This window comes from Periophthalmus magnuspinnatus, chromosome 7 (genome assembly GCF_009829125.3).
Source record: "Periophthalmus magnuspinnatus isolate fPerMag1 chromosome 7, fPerMag1.2.pri, whole genome shotgun sequence".
NCBI classification, from domain to species: Eukaryota; Metazoa; Chordata; class Actinopteri; order Gobiiformes; family Gobiidae; genus Periophthalmus; species Periophthalmus magnuspinnatus.
In genome coordinates this window covers 15,134,651-15,151,050 of record NC_047132.1, presented here as the reverse complement: position 1 = coordinate 15,151,050, position 16,400 = coordinate 15,134,651, and the positions used below count along the sequence as shown (strand labels likewise).

Here is a 16,400-nt window from a genome sequence, read left to right as displayed (position 1 = left end):
TGTAGCAAACAAAGAAAAAGATTTTGCTAGTTTGGCTTTTGTGTGGAGTGGATCTGGTGCAGACGTAAGCCCATTCAGAGTCCATCTTCATGTTGTTTCAGTCTTTATTGGACTTACCGCAGCTCTATGTAAGTTGCTGGGTATGTTCCGCAGTATGGCATTAAACTAATGTATATCCGCGGACATAAGAAGGTGACATCAGTAGACCAAGTTGCAAGTTAGTTCTTTAGAGATGCGACCCCGCTCATGGCAAGAATGCATGTTTTTCAAGGCATTTTAGCCATAAAAACTGTAACTGAGTAAGTTTGTTTTGTAGGTTGAGTTGTAGCCCTCAGTCACTCACCACGCTGCCTGGTTTTGTATCCCTCCGCTCCAGGCAAATATTAAGCCAAAGACATGATAAGCAATTCTTTCATGTGGCCCTATTGTTCTTTTCCCTTTTTGTTCCACTTTGATTTGTTCAAAAGACTGAGGCGGCGAATGTCAAGGAATGAAATCCCCAGACAGCATGCCAGGGGTTGATAGAAAATGGAGTTTTGAACAAATTATGCTGCTTTCAAACTCTCTCTGTTTATTGCACTGCATTCTGTCTCTATATACGGCAAGTTTACTCATGAATAGATTATTTCACACAGCAACTGTCTTGAATGCAAACTTGGAAACAACGTTTTCAGAATTTTTATTGCAGTGTTTATTATTGTGCATTAATATTCCTGAATCTGAAGCCCTAATGAGCAACGTTAAAGGAACAGTAAGATTTTGATTTTACATTCCTAACTGTGTTCTCAGATACAAGGTAAACGGGTTTAAATTAAGTATGGCTTTTACTTCTAACAATTGTAATGATGATTTATTCGTAATTACAAAAACACTGGACATATAATGGCCAAGTTGTTTATGTTGTAATTTAATGTTTGATCCTCCCATGAGTCTCTCATTTGGGTTGCCAATTCCAATGCTGAAATCCACTCGGTTTAAACCTAAAGATAAGATAAGATATGCCTTTATTAGTCCCACAGTGTGGAAATTCCAGTATTGCACCGCACAGTTCAAGATCAGAAGCAAAGTGGTACATGCAATAAAACAAGATAATAGATAACAGATAAATAGTTTAAAATAATTTAAAAAATATACTTAAAAATAAAAATAAAAAAACTAAAACTAAAAAGGATTTGAATTCTTACTACCTAAACTGTACATATATTAAGAATGAGAAAAATACATGTATGTGTCTTCTATATGTAGGTTAATGCACTGGCAACCTTGCATTTTTTTAAACTGTAAGAACACAGACTACATACAGTTACTTAAAAGAAAAACATGTGTAATACATTGTGTAATAAAACTACATTATACACTCACAGCCACTAGGTGATGGTGATCTATTGCTATTGTCGTAGCTGCTGCTGGGCTAAGTCACAGAGAGATGTCTGCCAAATCAATCTCTCCAACTACTACCCATCACTCCCGCACACACCACATTCATAGGCAAGGTGAGTGGAGTGCCTTGCCCAAGGACACAACAACAGTACGCTCCTTTCTGCCCTATCTGGCAGCAAAGTGTGAGGTAAGAATGTATTTTGCCTTTAGCTGAGTTGATGGGGAGTGAAGCCAAACTGTGACCCATAAAAACACTGAGAGCAGACGGCTTTTGAATAATGTATGCTCTTTATTGTTATTTTCCGCTCGATGTAGCCTCCCTCCAGAGCAGCAGCAGGAGCTCGGGCTGTCCCTGTCCACAGTCCATCAGACCTCCAGCAGGGGGCAGCAGCGGGGGCAGCTGCAGTTCTTTAAAACTGGCCTCATGTGGATCAGGAAGGACTCTGCCTTTTGGCTTTGGTGCCAGCAATAGTTTATTCCAGTCCAAAAAACACACCTGGTGTGGTTTACTTTGGATTTATGAAAACACAAAACTGTATTTTAAAGGGGAAATATTATGTAAATACACTTTCATGAACTTTTAACCGTGTCATATTGTTATCATCAAAGTTGTGTTGGAGTTATGTTTTTTTATGTCATTCACATCTGTTTCATTCATCCATAAATCCAAAGTTGTCATCCAGAGCATTTTAAAAGGCTCTGTTCAGATACTGTAATCCCGCTTATAAAGGAAGGTCCCACAACATGACATCATCCAGTGGTAAATAAGGTGCTGCTCTATTTTAAAGTACCTTCTGCAGACTGCATGTATGACCCAGAGTCTGAATGTATTGAATAATCACAATACAGAGCAGTGGGTGGGGACAGGGGGTAGGTGAAAACAGACATTTTCTGAGCACTCGCGCCTTAAGAGCAGGACAACAGAGTCCTACTAAAACATACAATAAAATCAATAGAAATAAAATTGAGTAAGATGATGATAAGGAAACACTATTTTAAAAAAAGCACAATATGTCCCCTTTAAAATGCCATACTCGAGAATATTAAATAGCAATTATATATCAATGGGAACAAGCAGGTGGCTGCAGAAAAGCTACATATTACACCTTTAAGTTTAAAATATAACTGCATACATCCACATGGGGAACGAAATAATACATGTACATATAGGCATGAAATACTCCCTTATTTCTATGGCGCGTTGACATTTGTTTTTTTTCCCTTTGGCTCTCCCTCTCGTTCCTCTGTGCCGCCTCTGGCCTCTCTGTGCCAAATGTAAAAAGCAGGATAATTAGCACATACTCAGAATTACAGGCTGTGTTTAGGGCCACAGGGTGCTGCAGAATGGTTTTATCGAGCCATAACGCAGGTGCAGGTGCTAGGCTCGTGTCTCACTGAGCAAAAAGGAAAATTCTGCCAAGGGCCATTTTGTTGAGTGTAGAAAACACTGAAGCACTCAAGTATAATCACTGTTTAGTTATTGAGTTTATGAATAATTTTAAGATGTTTTATTTGCATTATGTTTAAAGGTTAACTGTGGTGGAGGATATGCCATCAGCTTGTCTGTATGGACATATGCTTTGCCTGAAGTATTCACCGGAATCGTTTTTAGACACTAAATATTTCCTTCAAGGGTTTTGGAACATGGACCAACCTTAAAAAGCCCGTATTAGGCTATTTTCTAATCTATGTCGTAATATTGTTTCCTCATCACAAACAGACCTGGAGTTGTGTTTTGCTTCATTCACACGTTTAACACACAAACCCTGTATATTTAGGCTGAGTTCTTCTCTCAAACAGAAAACCTCCACCTTGTGATGTCATGTAGTAATACGGGAAGTCTCCCACTATGTTTTTAAACTTAATGCACCTTGACTAGAAATCATTTGGATAATTTTGGCTGTGGAATTTCCAATCTCTACTGAACAAAACGTAAAATGTAGCTCAAAACTTGAATACTACCACTTCATGACATCACAAGGTGGAACGGAGCATTTTGAGCTTTGGAGATGTAGAAAGACTAATAATAAAGTGTTACTCAAACATGTGTGAATGAAACAAAACACAACTCCAGTACGTTTTGGAGGAGGCAACAACATTCTAACACAGCTTAAAGCTCACGAGAGTCAATTTTGCATAACATAGGCTCTTTAAAGAGGACATTATTTAACTACATTATTGCGGTGTTCACTCACCATAAGTTTACTGTTGTATTTTGATAGATTCATGCATGTTTGAATAATCCTGCGGTGTCTTGTGTTTGAGGCTTGAGTGCTCATGTCTGTTTTCACCTCATCCCATCTTCATGTCGCCCACTGCATTGTATTCACTTGTGATTTTTTTTTTAAATCACACTCTGGGTCTTACATGTAGACTTAAAAAATGTCCTGTAAACATTTTTAAGCAATAAAAACACATAAATGCCAGCGTATGTATGCTTTATCTGCTGCTTGTTATAGTGAAATGCCACAATGAAGAGATGGAGCTGATCAGTTCTGCATAATGAACTTATAAACTTACTTATAAACTAATCTGCGTATGTTATAGTTTAATACCAACTACCCAAATAAAGCATAATAACGCATCTTTAAAGAATTAAAAAAGTAGTTAATGAAAATCCCTCTCTTCCTCTCACATAATTAAAAATTAAAAAACATTCTTTCCTATTAGCTATTCTGCTTGTTTTAACTCTAACCACTAAAGACCTGCACCGGAGCTCCACTGAACCTCGCACACCTGCTTTTTGTTTACCTCACAGCCCACAACAGCTCCGTCCTTCACCATTCTGTTCCTTTGACAACATATTTAACCCCAGCGGGAGGCAAAACAAAATCCACTGTTTTTACCCAAATACCCAGCTGAGAATCATAAAAGAGGCTATTGTCAACACGGCCCGGCACGGTTGGTTTTACAATTGTCAGATGAGTCATAGCAACAAAAGAGAAATATTTTGTTGACAATTTAAAGTTTAACAAAATTAGAAAAGCCGTGAAAAACCTTTATTTGGAGAGCGGTACACGTTACATTTGGGGACACTGGTTCAATTCCTTCCTGGCCTGTCGATGCCTGTGCCTGTAAATGTGAAGGAGCAGCGACTCTAGTCTGAGCTTGTATCTGTGATCTTGTTTTTTTCGATCATTACCCAAAGCTCATGACCACAGGTGAGGGTAGGAGCGTAGATTAACACGTAAAACTCACCAAAATCATCAAACTAGGAAAATCTTAAGCAAAATCGCAGTAGGGAGCAAATGTTTTTGTATTTTTCGGCTAACAAGTTACATGCTTTAAGTGTTTTGTAGTCTCTTACATTATTCAAATTTTACAACAGGAAACACTTAGAGCAGGTGTCCAAATTAGTTAAAACAGCTTGAATAAACTAGAACATATAAACTCCGCATACACGTTGCCGAGTTGGAAAGGCCTGGCTGCTAGCTAGCGAACATGTGGGGATAGTATTACTGACAAGATGAAACCTGCATCCCGATAATCCTCCTCTCAGTGTGGTTATGAGACTCTAATCCAGTGTTGGTGAAATATTAGACTGTCAGCAGATGGCCTTTACAGCACTGAATACCAAACACAGGACGACTGATACAATGAACACAACTCTTCTATCACTCTACTCTAAAATATACTCAACTATATATATATTTTTTTATTGCAAATGAATTCTAGTGGTGGATGAAATACTGAATTTTGTTACTTAAATAAAAGTACAGATACAGAGCTAAAAAGTCACTCAAGTAAAAGAAAAGGTATCACATGAAGACATCTACTTGAGTAAAAGTATTTTAGTACCAAAAAAAGTACTTTCAAAGTTTAAAGTTGTCATAAAGACTGATGGAGGGACAAAGATACAAACTCGGGAAACAGTTCATTAGAGTTTATTTGCAGCAACAGGAATGTGAATGAAGGTAGACAGAGTAGACAGTTGGGAGCGGTGTCGTTGGAGCAGGCCGTGGGTCGCCGGGTCAGAGGCTGGGGTGTTCGTACCGGTCGTGGAGAGCTGGGTCGGAGACGGAGGCGCAGAGTGGTTCCAGGGAGCGGGATCACGGTGGATACACGAACGAATAAACTGGAGCAAGACATGAAGAAAAAACGGAAGATGACGAGACGATGTGGCCCAGAGTGTGGGGTCCTCAGTCCTTTAGTCATAACAGGTGAAGGTTATGGGTTGCAGGTGTGTGTGGGAGGAGCCAGAATCTCCTCCCAGCTCCAATCACAGAAGAGAGGGGGAAAAACGGCACAGACCACACCAAAAACCCAAATCCTGACAAAAGTAAAAGCATTTCACACAATTGTTGTTCATTTGTTAAAGCGTTAAATGTAGTGACATTATACACCTTTTAGTCAACAATATCAATACAAATCAATTTCTTACTAAATTTGTGCGTTTATTTTTGTTTACTCAAAGCCGAAGCTTGAACTCGAAAACTTTAGTCAAGATGTTACCATGAACCTGGAAAAAAAAAAAAGAACCTCAAATCATCTGAAAAGTACTTCAGGGGCTTATTTGGATCTGGACATAATCATTGAGCATAATTATTGTTAAAGGTGTTTTCTGGTGAAGGTGCCCTGCGCTTGTTTCCGTGGAGATATGGGGATGTTATTGCTTTGCCTTCTTATCATTAACAATATCAGACTCCTCTAAGCTATACTAAATTATTTGTATTACAACTGAATGCCAGCAAAGATAGTGTTAAAGACTGGTTTAATTTATCCTCTTCATTATCATTGTAAAAGTTTCACTATGTAACTTTTTTGATGGAGGGGTTTGTCACTTGTTTCCATGGACATGTTATTGCTTTTCCTGGAATTGCATGCAAAGGGTGGCCTCTCCACAGTTCTGACCTGTAACTGGGCTTGGTGGCCAAACATGCTCTCCCCCGTCACATCACACACACTCAGATCACTGTATTAATTCAAAAGGCATCTATAGGAAAATAATTGTAAAGATACATCAGTCACTCCCAAGCGCATAGACTGTATATATAAATAGACATAGCTAACCTGCTAGCCGCCATGCTCCCAACAGGAAGTGCTTCCAGCTCTGTCAACTTTGGCTCCAATTCACTTTCTATCAAAAAACTGCGTCGCCTCTCTCTGTAACTGCTGCTGTCAGGCTCGTCATTTTGGTCTTAAAATGTTCATATTACCCTGCCTTACCTGATCCTGGTGTTCTTATTTCTGGATTTTGTCTGTAAATCAAAATATGAACGTTAACACACAAATCCGGCACCTTCTTTCCACGAGGTCACTCCTGCTAGCGTTTGCAACAGCCTCGCTCCGGATTGACTCTTTGGTTGCTATGATACTCGTGGTCTTGCTATGATACTCGTGGTCCACATCTGTGTACTCCCTCAGTCGTCGACGTCTGATCCACAACAAAATAAACTATAAACTCTGCTCCAAATTCACTTCTATAACTGCCAGCATCAGTGAGCTTCATTTGGCTGGAGTCGAACGCTGTGGGTGACGTCACACTCGGTTCGTTCACTTCTTTATACACTCTATGCTGCCGTGTTTTGAGTGGAGATTCGAGACTTCATGTAGGATTCTGACATTTGTTTTCAGTGAGTCAAACCCGTGGTGTGGTGTCTTCAGTTTGATTTCTTCACTTCCCTCACGATCACTATCCCCCTCCCTGTAGTGAATGGCTCTTTGACATGTCCACTCTGACTGGTTCCCTTGTGCTCCGCCTGAAGAGTCCTCAGTGTGTCAGGGCCTCACAGGTGCAGGATGTGGGCCGCGCTGTCTCCTGGCTCCTGGCTCTAAACGTGGCCCCCAGTGCTCGTGCAGGTGTGGGATTTCCTCTCGGGCAGTAAGGCTCTGGTGGGGGCAAATTGGGAACACAAATGGGAAATGCATTTGAGTTTTAGATATTTTTATTAAGGAGAGAGTGAGATTGCAAGGAATTCATAACCATAAATCTCTGAAAACAGTTTTATTCTTGCAAACGTGAGGTGAGTATTTATAGAAAGTGACAAGGGAAGTATAGGGCTGAAATAAGGTAAATGATTAATTGCAGCTGATCAGGTATTGAAATAACTGTCAGCTATTAGTAATCGTGTAATCGTTATTTGGACTACAAAGATAATTATATGGACTGTAAAGAGGTTTTATGACTCAGACAAACCAAATATTACACCAAAATGACACAGGAAATATACTCCATCAGGGTTGCATTACTTTGGATTTATCTGGGTCAAATCTCATTAAAAATATTGTGTTTCGGGGCTATACTACTAATCGATTAATCAGAAAGAATAATTGCTACATTAATTAATTGGCTATAGTTGCAGCCTTAATGCACACGAGGAGTCTAATATACAGTACATATACAGTCAACGACACTTTTAAATCTTCAATAGCTCCTATAATCCTTAAGTTACACTCACCAAATTTTAGCAATAGGTAAACTGAACCTTCTGAGATTTTTGGCAATATATACAGTTATAATTGTTCACTTACAAGTGAACTTAAACTAGGGGAAGTAAAAATGACCTAATTTTTAAAAAATAATGTTGTTTAAGTGTCCACCATTTTCTGTTTCACCCTGATTAGCCCGATCCAACACACTTTGCATAACATTTGAAAGCATTTCCAGGCTCTTATTTGATCCTTGATATTACGTCTTAAGTCGTTTATTGTCTGAGGTTTATTCACAAACACCTTTTCTTTAAGATCGCCCCACAGGAAGAAATCGGGACTAGTCAGGTCTGTGGAGATCACATACTGCACTCTGTCTTTGAAAACGACTTATTATTCCTTTAATTCAGACTATATAGTAGTTATGCAGTATAGGAATGATGCAGGATGTGAACTGATCAATTTGTGTGTGGTTAAAGTTGTAGTAAAGGTATGAACTTTAGGTTTTTAATTAGGAACCAGCATAAAAACGGTTCTCCATAATGTCTATAGTTCCTTTAGTACTTGTTATAATAATAGAGGCCAGAGGAACATGTCCTTGTAAGTTGACTATAATGAGAGAGTTTGAGCTCTCCCCAGACACCTGTTAACACATAAGACATGTAATTAAAAGTGTGATGTGGTTCATTATTCAGACACGGGTGGCTCTGTGTGAGGAAAACGCACAAAAGAGAGCTCAAGCACGGAGGAGGCTTGAATGTACAAAGATGTGTCAATATACACGGTAGTTATAGTTATTGTTACTGACCCCTTGTGACTAGAAATAGTTATTTGTGTGTTGTGAAATATTTGACCACTTCCAAACACTTTGCTGTTTGTGAATTTGCACGGGAATTTTATATACATTTACTAATTTGAAAGATCATTGCGTTTTGACCATTGTAGATATATGTATTTGGCCCCACACATATGGCTTTACAATAGAGCTGCAACTGAATTAAATCTTTTTTTTTTTTTTTTTTCATAATTTTATCCACAGTTCAGTTTTTGTTTTTGTTTTTTTTTGTTTGTTTTTTTTGTTGTTTTTTTGTTGTTGTTTTTTTTTTTTTTGTCTGTTTGGGTTTTGTTTGTTTTTTCCGGTGGGGGGCTGTGTTGTTTTTGTTTTGGTTTGTTTTTTTGTTTTTGTTTTTTGGGGGGGGGGCACATTTTAAAATGTGAACTCTGCACAGAATCCTATTATTAAAACTCTTTTTTAAGTGTTACTTTCTTTTTTCTGTGTGTTCATAAATGTGCCAAAAAATGTTCAAATCAGTCAAAAATGTATTCATAAAGGTTAAATAGTCATTGCTGGGTTTTAGATGACATCATAACATTCTACAGACTAATAATATTTAATACAGATGGACGTAGCTAAAACTGATACTGTTAAAATGCAGAATTGTGTAGTAATACGGCAAATTCTATGGTCTTGTCACCAATACAAATGATCAGGTCCAACATTTGTGGATTTACTTTTTGGATATATCATGCCAAAGTACAATGTAATCAATAGGGAAAACTAGAATCTGAAAACCACCAAAGTCAATTTCTCAAACCAAGATCCACTCAATCTCTTCTGTGAATGGAGCGATATAGAAGCACTGTCAGTATCGCTGGCTTCTGTCCTGTTAGCAGAGGACTTGTTTGAGCCGCGGAGAAAGACGACAGTATCTGGAGATAAGTGTGATCTAGTGAATGAATATGGAGCCTGTTCCTCTGGGCGCTGCGTGGGCTTGGATTAGACTCAGCATGACAGAAGAGAGCAGTGAACAAAGCCACAGGAAGTCCTTTTTAGTCCTGGTTTAGTCCTGGTTCAGTCCTGGTTCAGTCCTGGTTCAGTCCTGGTTCAGTCCTGGTTTACTCCTGGTTTAGTCCTGGTTCAGTCCTGGTTTAGTTCTGATTTAGTTCACATTGAGTACCAGCTTAGTTTCTATCCATAGAGTGACAGAAGTGACGGCAACTAATGAAGCCAGTGGAGTTTAACAGACATGTGAGTCACCATTCATTAGTTTGCCGAAGACACCCACACACCACAGAAATAGGACTGAAGAATGAACATGACTGTATAATATGTGTGAAAATAGATATTTTAGATACTTTTGAAAAATTATTTCAGCCATTTATTTTATTCTATTGGCAAATGCTTGGAAGAGGCTGTTTTTCCCTCGAAGCCAGTTCAAACAAATACTGTATAAATGTAAATGCAATGAGGATAATGAGAACATATTTACTTATCACTAAACTACAAACATGACATGAAATTGGAGCCTATTGTTTCCTGGCAGCTCAAATGGCAACTTTCTTTTACCCATCTACTCAGTGTCCCTCCTCTTTTCGATATATATACACTGTCCTTCCTACCATCTCTATTAATCTGAACACATATAATTTCATGTTCAGCTATTTGCTCACACTTTCTTATCAAAACTTCAACAATTATCCATATATTTTGTGTGTTTTAGCCATGAAGTCGGACCGAAAGCGTCTGAAGGCGGAGAAGGCGGACTTGGTGAATCAGATGCAGCAGCTGTACGCCACACTGGAGAGTCGCGAGGAGCAGCTACGAGACTTCATCCGCAACTACGAACAGCACAGGAAGGTACGCTGAGTGTGGGGAGACCGGGGGGAAATTGTGTCTTTTTCTTTTTGGAGTCTAGATTTAATTTAACTTAATTTTCTAGACAACCAAAGCAGCTACAGATTGGCCCTGGGGCAGACTGAGGGCTGCAAACATGCCCCATTGGCCCCTCTGACCATGACCAACACACACTACATTCACACTAGACAATGTGAGTGAAGTGTCTTGCCTAAGGACACGATGCCAGTTTCCATTAGAGACACTTCTGTCCTACTGTGGTACCTGATAGTCAGAGTGGTCTCCCATCCAAGTACTAACCAGACCTCCACCTTGCTTAGCCTCCATTTCACATTGGTTTGTTTTCTTGACTCATGGACTCAAGAATACTTCATTTTTGATTTCCAGAGCAAAGTGTGTTCTTAGCAGTCATTTAGTCACTATTTTGTTCTATTCAGAAGTATGTTGACTCAGTAATTGCAGTCATTATAATCATTCAGGTAGCGTTATCAACTGCCATTACAATGAAGTAAAAAAAAAAAGGTTTGGACTGAAAAAGATCAGATGTTACATAGTATTGTACAGATTTGACCGATCCCTATGTGGCTGTTAAGGTTGTAGCCCTTCCTTGAGGATGTGTGTGTGTTCCAGGAGAGCGAGGACGCGGTGAAGGCTCTGGCCAAAGAGAAGGACCTGCTAGAGAGAGAGAAGTGGGACCTGAGGAGGCAGACCAAGGAGGCCACGGAGCTCACGGCCCTGCTTCGGACTCAGCTCGACCTCAAGGAGAACCGCATCAAGGAGCTGGAGGCCGAGCTCGCCATGGTGAGGGACGGGCAGGGGAGGGTTCGAATATGGAGACGGGCAGGAGGAAGGGATGGTCCGATACGGATTTTTGAGCCAATACCGGTAATTGTCCTGCTCTGATATTTGCAAATACTGATATTTTGTTTTTTAAATCCATAGCGAGGCCTACAGGTTTATCTTAAGTTGCAGTAAAGATCACAAATGAACGTTTTAGCTCTGTAACATACTGATACTGCTATCATCCAATACCAATATAGACAATAACTTAATAAATTGATCGATAGCAGGCGATACCGATACTGTAACTGATATATCGCCCGTCCCAGAATCAGAATACTTTTATTGCCAGTGTCAGTGAACACAACTTCACAAACTAGGAACTTTCTTCAGTGATAAAGTGCAACATAAAACACTGAATAGTAAATATTTAAAAAAGTAGAAATATAGCTATTATAAATACAAATAAGGGCATGCATAAAGTAAAAAAATATAAAATAGTCATAGAGGTAGATGTATACAACAACATCAGAACAACTGTGCAAACATGAGCAGTAGGAATCCCTAGTAGGAAGTTGAAGGACTGACTGAAAAACTTGAAAAGGCTTGAAAATGGTTACTGTGTCCATTCAAGAGGGGCACACTATAATTAGTTATTTTATTTTGAAAGTATTTTGATTGTATAAAGATGCACAAAAGGGTATTGAAAAAATTCTATTTATAAAAGTCAATAAAATAAATTGCGCATGTTCAAAAGAGAGAAGGACAGTAGGAAGAAGAAAAACACATTGGAACATTGGATAGTAAATCTCCAATCAATTTCATTTTTGGACCACATTTTACAAACAAATTGCAAAGTCCAAAGTGCTGCACACACAGTGAAATCAAAACATCTAGTTAACTCCAAAAAAATAAAACAAATTAAAATAAATAAATAAGTAAATAATAAACCAAATAAAATAATAAATAAATAAGTATAGAAAAAAAAAAAAACGTAAAAAAAAAAAGTATACAGTTTTAAAATATTAGTTGTGGTGTTTTCTGTAGTGGAACATTGCATTTGAAGCACGGTTAAAGGTGCAGTATGTAACTTTTTAGCCTAAAAATAGACTAAAATAAAAGCATGTTTGGTTTTATTTTTTTCATTTTGGTTGTGTTTCTCACACTGAAAATCCAGCTTGTGTCCATGAAGAATGGTTTTATCTTTCTCTTTCCATGAAATAATAGTTACAGTAATAATACAGGAATAATAGTTACAGTAAGAAAGTTACATACTGTACCTTTAACTCATAAATCATCAAATATGAGGAAAGCACAACAGTAGATCTTTGGTATAATAATACAGCTAAAAACATAAGCATTACACATTCAGGTTGCAGATTTCAAAAATAGTTGTGATTATGTGTCAGCTTTAGCCTTGAAATAAAAACTAAATAAAACCATTTTTCTGCATTTCTTTTGGAGACAAAGTGCCAGCGCGAGGACAGAGCTTCTCTATTCATACAATGAGTTCATTCATCGCATCAGTTTTTTTGTTTTTCTTAGAATCTCATCAATTACTATGATTCTTTACTATTTTAGTTTTTAAATATTTACAATGCCCTCTACTTACAGCACTTTCATTTTTTCTTTACTAGATATTTCTTTTTGAATATTTATTTTTATTCAATTAATATGAGTAAAATGGCAAGATTTTTTAGGAAAGAAGCACCTTGGTAATTAGTAGTGTCATAAAAAAATAATGCAAAGGTGTTTACTGCACAGTTTTTATGTTCTGAAAATATTACAAAAATTGAATCCCACTTAGAAATCATTTTACCAATAATGTCCCCGCCTTGGTCATATTTCACATCCAGATGAGTAACAATGTGAATCAGAGGATGGAGTACCGCCTGTCGGACCGAGACTGCCCCCCCAGGTTCACTGTGGTAAGACAAGCCCGAGCCCAAAGCTGCTGTATGACGTCCCTTTCCCCAGACAACTCCCCCCGTATGATGTGGCCTAATATTTACACTCCCCAGCGCTACAAAAAATGAAATCTACATGAGTTAAAATGACTTGAAACACATGATGTCGGTCTGAGTAGGTTTGACTAGTTTATATTTAAAGCGGCACTATGTAACTGTGCTTGTCTCCATGGAAAATTTCTTATTGGTGCGTTTCAGATTATAGACGTGATGATGTCATACACTCAGATGGTGAACCTGATCATTTCTACGGCTGTATCTCAATTTGACGATTGTACACTTTGAAGTACCCGGTCGACGAAGAGTACTCTTCCGTGTAGCCTCCGTCGACTGCAGAAGCCATGCTGAAATGGGACAGGCTTAAGCCACGGACCGTACGTCACCTGCTGTCTGTGCGCTTACGTTACATCGCTTACGTTACGTCACCAAGCAAACGTGACGGCTGCAGACCTAATGACCTAAACATGTAAAATGTACATCGAAATAATCACATTTTTATTTTTAAGTCTTTATTTCATTGAAGAAGAGCACAGGGCACATTTGTCGGCAGCATTCGTGGAGAGCATGAAATGGGACAGGCCTCGTCGCACCGGAAGTGACATAAATTCAATTCAATTCAATTCATTTTATTTTTGTAACACCCAAAATCACAACAACAGTTGGCTCAAAGGGCGTTCATGTTTTGGTTGATGGGGGAAACCGGAGCACCCGGAGGAAACCCATCCAGACACGGGGAGAAACATGAAAAACTCCACACAGAAAGGCCTGGGCGACCCGGGGATCGAACCAAACCCTGTTGCTGTGAGGCATGAGTGTTGCCACTCAGCCACCGTGCTGCCTACACACAAAAACAAACAGGAAAATCAAAAGGAAAAAGGAAAAATCAGAGAAAACAAGAAAAATCGGCCAGACGAGGAGGAGGGAGGGTGGCGGAGGAGGGCCAGGCGAGGAGGAGGAAGACCTAAATGTCCTACATATGTCCATAAATGTCCTTCATATGCACCCGATGAAGTGTTCAACTGTCGAATTGAGTTATTAGTGACTAGACCCAAGAACCTGCTCTACTACGACAAAAATCAGAATTTTAACAATGTTAATTTTACCAGCCCCATCTGTATTAAACAATACTGTCCCAAAAAGTGTCGTCTGAAACGCACCAATCAACCGCAAGTCTTGCAACAAATCATACATTGTAGCTTATAATGAACTTGTAAAAAAACTACTCAAATCAAAGCGTCAAGTACTTTATAAATTCAAGTCATGTTAATCTCATGTCAGTTTTCAGCTTTTGTGGTGCATTCCGCCAAGATGAACAACAATGGCCCTAACCTCAGCCAACCCCGTGTGCTCCCAAAGCCCCTGACAATGAAAGCCTGAATTACGTCCAACATTTAACTGCTTGCACCAAAAAGTCCATTCTAATTCTACCTTTTGGAGCTTGTTGTGTTTTGCATGACAAAGGCCGTGATTGGCACCATTACTTGTGATCGGTAGATTGCAGTGAATTGTGGTGATTTTCCGATTGCTTGGTGTGACTAAAATTGAAATGAAAATAAAGTATTAACCAAAAATGGAAAAAGATGTTTGAAAGAGGCATAGCATGTCTCTCTAGGCGTTTTCCCCCATTGTTACTAAAAGGAATTGAATTGTGACAATGTCAACGCAGTGAAAACACTTGTATAAACGCTCTATTATTCTAGTGCTGCAGGAGCCCCAGTGGAAGCCAACCGCATTTTTCATCATTTGAAGCAGAAGATTTTTGTAGACAACACAGGGGACTAGCGCATTTTTCAGAAGATATATAAGAGCGTATTAAATGCTCGAGGGAGGTCTGGCATTTCAACTCAAATGTAGCAGTGTGATTCTCGGGTTAACACGCCAGATGGTTTCAACTTCTGAGAAAAAGCAAAAAGTCATATATTAATGAACAATTTCTGTGTTATTTGTAATTGTGTTTGCCAAATATACTCTATGTCAACACCTTAGCTTTCATATTCACTTACAATACTTGGATTATGTGTTTTTTATGCCATCTGCAGCATGACTATTGTGTACAACAGGGGTGTCCAAAGGATGCTGGGATTTGTAAGATTTCTGTTTGGATGAAATTTTGTGCTGAACGGAAACCAAACTAGTCTATTGCCCTTAAAATGCAGTAATTTAAAGGGCGCATATTATGCTATTTTCTGATTTATGTTACAGTGTTGTCGCCTCATCAGAAACATACCTGGAGTTGTGTGTTTTGTTTTTTGTTTTTTTTCATTCGCGCATGTTTAACACACAGATACTGAAAACACTATGTATCCAATCATTTAGATAATGTCAGTCCTGGAATTGCTGATCTATACTGAACTAAAGGTTAAAGGCGTCTGAAAACCAGGGGTGGGTTTGAGGCGGCAGTAGCCACCCCTAGAATGGCCAATGTTCCCCCATAGCTGCCCAAAGGTTTTTCCTCACTCATAGACCATCCAATTTTGACAAAAAATGTTCAAATGGCAACCAGTGGGTGATCAAAATAAGACAAATTGGAGAAAAAAAAACTCCATATTAGCAAAAGACAAAGTTTAAATCTGTCAACTGGACAAATTGTTCTAGGAGTGAAGATGTTTTGCTCATTCAAGCTGCTTCTTCAGTTAGATATAAGGCAGTTGACAGATTTAAACTTCGTCTTTTTGCTGTGGATCAGACCTGGACAAGTGAGCAATTACACAGGCAACTCCATATTAGGTTTTATAAGTCACTACAGGGGGCACACAAAATTCAAAATGGTTTAAAACACCGAAACAAACATGTTAGAGGGTGGGTGGTGCGCTCCATTGTTAAAAGGATCTAAATTAACTTGTTAAATGAGCACGCACGCTGAAGATCTTAGCAACTGAAAATGCCTGGCGCTGCCCCTGCTGAAAGCTACCACTCCATGACATCACAAGGTGGAATGGAGCATTTTGAATAAAGGATTACTCTAATATGTGTGAATGAAAAAAAACTCACCTCCACGTATGTGTTTGATGAGGCTATAGCATTATAATAGGGTTTAAAGCTCAGAAGAGTCAATTTTGTGTAATATTGTACCTTTAAGACAATTTAATCATACATCTCTATAAACTAAATGTGGCACGTAAGTAGGATTGGCTCTCAGGACACTAACACTTTTCTCTTTGGATTGTTGAGGAAAGGAAAAAGATTTGGGTGCCCCTGGTTTACACTACGTCCAGTAAATGATTTGTGGTAAAGGTAGACTTTGGGGAGCGCTCTTGGTTTCACTTTCG

The 16,400-nt window shown here is 38.8% G+C and overlaps 1 protein-coding gene across 7 annotated transcripts in view; it reads left to right on the top strand.

Annotated features, from left to right (window-relative positions):
* kazna (kazrin, periplakin interacting protein a) overlaps nt 1–16,400 on the top strand; it is a 216,403-nt gene that overhangs the window by 175,693 nt on the left and 24,310 nt on the right. For 4 of the 7 annotated variants that reach the window (XM_055222894.1, XM_055222896.1, XM_033969850.2 and 1 more), the window contains 2 exons: nt 10,251–10,387; nt 11,015–11,185. In XM_055222894.1, the coding sequence (XP_055078869.1) occupies nt 10,251–10,387; nt 11,015–11,185 (308 nt within the window). Of the gene's footprint in view, nt 1–10,250; nt 10,388–11,014; nt 11,186–13,020; nt 13,093–16,400 lie in introns of all 7 variants that reach the window. The other 3 variants (XM_055222892.1, XM_055222895.1, XM_055222893.1) reach the window with 2 other exon arrangements.